Below are 7,603 nucleotides of genomic sequence, written 5' to 3'. Positions count from 1 at the left end.
GGGGGGGGGGGTGATAATGTTACATGTGCCCATTTTTTGTTTTTGTTTTTAGGAAAAGCAACAACCGGACATAAATCTTGTACCTTCAGCAGCTTCTGAGCTGCGGTCTGGTTGGATTCACAGCAAATAAATATGTTTTTTAAAACACGAGAGGAAAAGAGGCGTCTTCTTTAAAACGAAGATAAAAATTCACAGAGCAAAAAGACGGCAACATAATCACACATCAGTTCACAATACAATTAAAAAGATGTTAGAAAAAAGAGTAACTTCTAGGAGAAATCCTTGAAAAATGAGCTGCTTGGACACATTATTATTACTTTTTGTTTTAGCTGTGTGAAAAGCCGAAGGAGCAGCTTAGCTTTAGCTGCTTAACGAGTGAAACAAACCGAGTCTAAGCAGCACCTGGTGGAGATCAGAAGTAATAAAACAATTTAAATACGAGCTGAAATCACCAAACAAAAAGTTCCTCGCCATCTTTTTTTATGGGAATCCCTTTTTTTTTCAGTCAGTACCGCGTTTAGCTGCTATGCCTGGAAACGGAGCAGGAACACAGCCGAAAGGGATGAGCTTTTTGATTTAGGTTTTTGGGACCAAGTTCTGTTTCGAAGGTAACGTCAAACTGTTTGCAGATGATGTGGTTCCGTCCGTCTCTTCCAGACGTGAACTGGAGCGTGCACCGGAGCGAGTCGCAGCCCAACAGGAAGTGGCTGCAGGTGGTATCTCACTTAGCTGCGATCACGTCCTCGGCAGAAAGCCGCGCTCGCTCCCTGGTCCGGAAACAAGGGCGCCTGGTGCGGTAACGTCAAACCGTTTGCAGATGATGTGAATCTGTTCGTTTATTTGAGTTGTGACTTCTCACCGACGTGTGACTGCTGGGCGATGAYTCGGCGACTCAAAATTGTGAACGAATAGTGAATTTTTGAACAGAGTAGTGAAGTCCCTTCTTCATCATCAAGCTTCACGCTAATCAGTTCATGTCTGTTCGGTTCTACTCAAGCGGCGGATCGTCAGCAGGCGGCTTCGGCTGTTGTGGTTTTATCTTCGGGTAGTTTAAATTTTTAAAAATTAGTTGCGACTCTGTTAATAAGTGCCAGTTTGGACCTAAAAACCATGAAGGAACTGGAAATGGAGACAGATTTGGCCAAGGCTGAATCGACGAGAAGCTCTTAAAATCACGTAGAAGTGGCTGACGTGAGAAGCCAGTCGCGACGCAGTTATCACAACTGTATTTTCGGCTGCGCACATTATTTATATTCAGCTTGTTTTGTACCGATCTTGGAATTCGCTCCTGATTGAATCTTCTGAAGTTCACTTTTAAAACAGACAACATTTGGACCAGTTTTTTTTATATGAATTTGCCTCAAAAGTTTCTGGTTTGAGACGGGCTGGAGACGCAAACGACGATTTTGCGAAGATATTAGGAGAAACGTTGTTGCACAAACTCAAGCCTAACTCTTCTGAGGAAGTTGAGAATTCAAAACCGTTTGCAGAGTATTTGCAGCCCACTTAGATACAACCTTAAATCTGAGGTCAGAGTCGGAACCGAGCCTCTGCTTTAAAGGAAGCACAAGTTTCTGGAAGTCTTGTTTATAATCAGGGATCAGAACAAACTCTAAGGATAAACTTGGCCTCATTTTAAATATAATAACTTCAAACTACAGATAAAAACAGAAGCTTAACGTCCGACCACAACAGAACGAGGCTTAGAATGCTGATAATATGAAATAAAAAGTAGTAAAATTGTACTTGGAGTGATATTTTTCAGCTGCTTTTGGACTCGCTTGATCCCTTCTTGTCGACACCGACAGGTTTACCGAAGAGGTAACAAAACAAAAACACTCGTGAGATAAATTACAGTCCGTTTGTTCCAACTGGAGTTTGGTCTGTTCAGACAGGAAACATTTCACTCAAAATCAAAGTCAAAGACAAAAAGAAGCTTTTTGTTTTTAAGTGTGCGAGGCGTGTTCTTCCTCAGATTCTGGAGGCAAATAAAGTGCGTGTTGGTTCACCGTCAGAACTGTCCAGTGAAAACTTTATCCTCTCGTCTCGGGCAGGTGAACGCTTCCTGGTTTGTTTCTCCGCAGCTGGAGCGATGAACTCTGAGACGGTGCAAAAAACAAAAAACAAAAGAAGAAGTCCGTCCACATGACGCGGCTCTCTCCGTTTGGCAGCGAGTTTTCTCAAAAGTTAAATCAGACAAACCGTTTCAACCAAACTGTCATCTTTTTTTAAGTTATTTGGCTTCATCTTTGATTTTATCTTGCTTAGAGAACAAAAAACTGTAAAACTTGGAACTGAGCTGTGTAAGGGTGGGTTTCTCTCGCAGTAAAAAAAAAATGCTGGTTCTGGGCGTATCAGTCCGGGTCTAGATGGAGTAGGTGGAGCTCTCAGACAGCTGACGGATGTAGCACTGGAAACTCTTGTCTCCAATAGGATGCTCCCTGAAAAAAACAAACAGAAAAAAATATGTTTTAGTTTCCTGATTCCAATTCATGTAACCATCTTCATTAAGCTCGACTCCAAAGGTTGATCAGCTGTAGTCACAAACCTAATTAATRCCTGAGAGTTTCATTAAAATCCAYCCAGTCGTCCATGAGATATTTTGCTAACAGACAAACAGGGTCAACTCCACCCGTTAATGCTGAATTTTGAAGTAAAGATTTCACAAACAGAGTATCCCTCAGACTAAATGTTGGGGTTCAATCTCAGCTATGACCACATCAAAGTTTACCTTAAAATCTGGAAAATTTACTTAATTGTAACCATTTTTGTGTTTTTTACGGTCGACTGGTGGTGGCGGCCATCTTTAATTGGGACGGCTCCAAAAGCAAAAGAATTGATTTCCTAAAAGTTTTGTTCAAATTCGTTAAGCGGTTTATCAGATATTTTGCTAACAGATGTCCAGACAGCTGCCACGCCAAATTTTAGCTCATTATCAATAAAATGAGAAAAAGGGGCAGATATAGTAAGATTTTTTCTTCTTCTTCTACCTTTCATTTAATTTATTATTTATATTTTTTATTTATGCTGTTGTTTTTTTTAAAGAAATGAATAAACTTAACTAAAAAGTATCCATTTATAGTCATTTCAGTGACAGCCATCGTAAACTGCACCAATTCCAAACTTTAATCAGCTGCAGACGAACATCCAAAGAAGAGTTTCTGAGAGTTTTGTTAAAATCTGTACAGTGGTTTGTGAGATACTTTGCTAAAAGTCGAACACATGATTAAATTGAATACGTGTACATCAGCACCACCTGCTGGCTGAAACTGGAAACTGCACAGAATAAATGTCCTGATGAATCTCAGTAATCCAGGTAGAAAAAAAATCAAAAAGAAAAAAAACTAGGTCCTCTGGACGGGTTCTTCTTTAGCGAAACGTGTCATCTCTCCTCCAAGAGACTTCCTCAGTCTGATGAGTTTCAGGTGAACTCAGCTTCCACCATGTGGASGCAGTGCTCTTAAAGCTGAGTTCACCTGAAACTCATCAGACTGAAGAAGTCTCTTGGAGGAGAGACGAAACGTTTCGTTAAAGAAGAACCCGTCCAGAGGACCTACTTATTTTTTTCTTTTTGCACAGAATAAACACATCTAATCCTGGTCCTGCAGGGTCGACTCCCTGCATGTTTTAGCTGTTTATCTGCTTCATCTGAATTTCTGAGTGATTATTCTGCAGAACTTGAAAACCCGAGGAAGAGGAGGGAAACAGCTGAAACCTGCAGGATATTTTCTCCCCTGAGGACCACAGATTTAATAAAAAGAGTCACTTACTGGCTGCCGATCTTTGTCTTCTTGAACTTGTCCCGTTTGTACTTGGTGTGCTGCTGCTCCAGCGTCTGCACGGCCGAGATGATCTGCTTCAGGGATTTGTACGTTTCCTGCGGGTCATCGATGACGAAGCTGGAGTACTCCTCCTGTTCGGGCCCGTCGTACACCGACTTACTGCCGCACGCCTCTGCGGAGTGAAACAAAACGGGGTGAGCAACGAATAAAAAAAGACAAAAATAACCAGAGATTTGCATTTCCTGCAAAAATGCGAGTGTGAATGCCTGTTGCTGAAAACTTTAGCTGAAAGCTGCTAAAATTGGCCTGAAAATGTTTAATAGCAGAAGTATTATTGTAAGTTAAACTTGAAAAAATGAACGAAGCGAAAAAAAAACATACAAAAAAATTAATAAATAAATAAATAAAATAATAATAATAAGAAGAAAAACAATAAAAAAGAGCAAAACATATAGCTGAAATAGCATAAAAGCTAAAATAGCTGAATATAGCAGAAAGCAACTGTAAATAAAAAGCACAAAAGTAGAAGAATTACAAAAAGTTGAAAATAGCAGAGGAATAGCAGAAATAAGCCGAATTTTAGCTGAAATAGTAGAAAACAGCTAAAAAATAGCATAAAAGCTAACTAAAAGTAGCACCTGGAAGTTGAAATTTGCACCAAGATGGTGAAAGGGTTGTAAAAAATGTAAAATTAGCCGAGAAAAAAGCATAAGAGTAGTAAAAAGTGATAATTTCTTTTAAAATAGCTAAAACAGCTAAAATTTGTGGTTAAACAGCTAAAAAGTAACTGAAAGTTCTTTATTAGCATAAGGAAGCATAAGAAACACAAGTTTGCTAAATTTAGCAGAAATAAGTTCTGATAGCTACAAAAAATGTGTATTTAGCTAACTTTAGCTAAAAACAGCAAAAATTTTGCTAAATTTGTAGCCAATAGCTGAATATAGCAGACACATCTGTTAGCATAGCATAAATAGCACAAAGTAGAATAAAGAATTACAAAAGAAGTAGAAAATAGCAGAGGAATAGCAGAAATAAGTAGAATTTTAGCAGAAATAGCAGAAAAAAGCTAAAATTAGCAAAAAAAAGTAGCTAAAATTAGCACAAGGAAGTTAAAGAGAGCATAAGTAGAACAAATTGTGTAAGGTGCTGTAAGATTTAGAAACATTTTGAAGGATTTCAAGGATGTTGAAAATAGCCCCATTCATTCCCGATGGCAAAACGTGGCTAAAAAAGTGAAACAGCTAAAAAAGTATAAATAGCAGAAATACCAAAAGTCATAGCCGGAATGTTCTGAATGAGCTGAATGTTTTGATATARGAGTTGTTGAAATAGCATAAAAACTGTAGAATAAGGGGCAAAGAAAGATACTGAAGAAAAAAAAAAGTCACTAGTGTGAATGCTGATAAAGGAAGACAGAAAAAATGGGACCTTGCATCTTGGTCAGTTTGGTCATGTAGGTGCTGAAGAGGGAGTAGATCCTCTCCGTCTCTCTGTCTCCGTCGACGTCTAGCTGGATGTTTGCCGGGAGGCCCCTGGGAAKGGGATTGCGTCCGGTGAGACGGAGGTAAACAAAAAGAAAAAGAGGCGGTTTCTCGGGTGGTACCTACCCGGTGCAGGGCGTGCACCCCGGCGCGGCGTCGGCCGTCAGCTTGCAGCAGAGCCAGTGTCCGTTGAGGTAGGCGGAGGGGTGGTAGGTGCTCAGGCGCTTGCGGTTGCACTGGCTGACTTTGGTCAGGATGTCGATCCAGTCYCGCGCCTCCACGCAGTTGTTGGCCTGGATGTAGAGCGCTCGCTCCGGCTGGATGACCTGGAACATCTGGAGGAGSGGGAACGAGTTAAAGACCTGCAGCCTGTTAGCTTTAGCATTAGCCCCGACGCTATCACCATATATATGTATTAGCTCAGCGCTACACATTCTCCTCTCGTCACTGAGGTCCTCCATCCACATGACAGAGAGGGGAACACAAAAATGACTCAGCTGTAACTGAAAATATGGATGGAGGACCTCAGTTTAGCTTGTTTGTTGCACTAACGCCGAGCTAATACATATAAGGCAATATAGCGTCAGCGCTAAAGCTCTGTGTTAAAATATATTTTTAAAAATTATAAAAAGTAAACAGCCTCAAGTATTTTTACAGTCTTTATTTTACAGTTAAAATATGTTTATCAAATAAAGTCTAATGTTACAACTTATCGTTAATCCCTTTAATGACCTGCAGAAAAAAAACCCTCTGCACTGCTAAAAAAAAGAGCGGGAAATCCTTACGTTTTTCATCTTGAAGGACTCCTCCTCCAGCCGCTCCACAGCCAAAATGTTTTCTATGGGAATGCTGCACAGAGCGCCCTCTCCTGGAGGCGACGGGAAGCACATTCAAACGAGACGGGTGAGAAAAACGTACAAGAATCTGAAAAGCTGTCAGTGCGACATCAACGTGACGCTCGCCAGGCTCACCTTTAGTTTTGTGGTAGGTGAACTCGTGGTTGGTGAGGCGGAACCATCTCTTCTTAAAGTTCTTCATTCCGAAGCGGTTCCTCCCCTGAGCTCTTTTTATCATGAACCTGCAGGAGGAGAAACGAAGGTTCAGATGTGGTTTGGTTTTGTAACTTTTAAATTATTCAAAAGTAAATTTCCAATAAAAATATGATCAAACCTTCAAAAAATGCTGTTCTGTTTGCCTTTAATGCTATTATTAGCTTTTAGCTACTTCAATGGTTTTAGAATGTAGCTGCTTTTCTATTTGTTTTAGCTTTCATTGTTTTGCTAAATGCTTCTGCTCGTGTTCGGCTTCTTTTAAATTTAACCTCTTTGTTTCATCTTCTTTGACAAATTTCATTTTTGTGCTGCTTTTAACGTTTTGTCCATGGTTTTGCTAGCTTTAGCTTTTAGCTATTGCCCCACTAGTTTAAGGTTTAAGCTGCTGTTCTGTGAGTTTTAGCTTCTGTCTATGGTTTTGCTAGCTTTAGCTTTTAGCTARTGTCCTGCTGTTCTGTGAGTTTTAGRTTTTTATTGTTTTGCTTATGTTCTGATTGCTTCGGCTCTTGTTCGGCTTCCTTTAAATTTAACCTCTTTGTTTTGGCTTCTTTGACAAATTTCAGTCTTGTGCTACCTTTACATTTTTGTCTATGGTTTTGCCAGATTTAGCTTTTAGCTACCGTCCCACTAGTTTAGGGTTTAAGCTGCTGTTCTGTGAGTTTTAACTTTTGTCCATGGTTTTGCTAGCTTTAGCTTTTAGCTACTTTCACACAACTTTAAGGTTTTAGTTTTTGTTGAGTGAGTTTTAGCTTTTGTCTATGGTTTTGCTAGCTATAGCTTTTAGCTACTGTTCCACTAAGGTTTTAGCTACTGTTCTGTGAGTTTTAGCTTTAGTCTATGGTTCTGCTAGCTTTAGCTCTTAGCTATTGTTTCACTAGTTTAAGATTTTAGCTGCTGTTCTGAGTTTTAGCTTTTGTCCATGGTTTTGCTACTTTTAGCTCTTAGCTACTGTTTCACTAGTTTAAGATTTTAGCTGCTGTTCTGAGTTTTAACTTTTGTCCATGGTTTTGCTAGCTTTAGCTTTTAGCTACTGTCCCTCAAGTTTAAGGTTTTAGCTTTTGTTGTGTGAGTTTTAGCTTTTGTCTACAGTTTTGCTAGCTTTAGCTTTTAGTTACTGTTTCACTTGTTTAAGATTTTAGCTGCTGTTCTGTGAGTTTTAACTTTTGTCCATGGTTTTGCTAGCTTTAGCTTTTAGCTACTGTCCCACAAATTTAAGGTTTTAGCTTTTGTTGTGTGAGTTTTAGCTTTTGTCTACAGTTTTGCTAGCTTTAGCTTTTAGTTACTGTTG

General features: G+C 39.6%; 1 protein-coding gene across 1 annotated transcript; it reads right to left on the bottom strand.

The window, feature by feature from the left end:
* Window positions 1-153: 153 nt before the first annotated feature.
* On the bottom strand, window positions 154-6,341 carry LOC106534498 (ras GTPase-activating protein 3; the record flags this gene model as incomplete). Its single annotated transcript, XM_014031151.1, is given in 6 exon segments — window positions 154-2,441; window positions 3,771-3,954; window positions 5,211-5,314; window positions 5,390-5,598; window positions 6,049-6,131; window positions 6,235-6,341. Coding segments are annotated over 6 exon segments (763 nt in total), but the record flags the coding sequence as incomplete, so codon positions are not given.
* Between the last annotated feature and the right edge of the window lie 1,262 nt (window positions 6,342-7,603).

Source organism: Austrofundulus limnaeus, unplaced genomic scaffold (genome assembly GCF_001266775.1).
Source record: "Austrofundulus limnaeus strain Quisiro unplaced genomic scaffold, Austrofundulus_limnaeus-1.0 Scaffold1191, whole genome shotgun sequence".
Taxonomy (NCBI): domain Eukaryota; kingdom Metazoa; phylum Chordata; class Actinopteri; order Cyprinodontiformes; family Rivulidae; genus Austrofundulus; species Austrofundulus limnaeus.
This window is presented reverse-complemented; position numbering and strand designations above follow the sequence as displayed.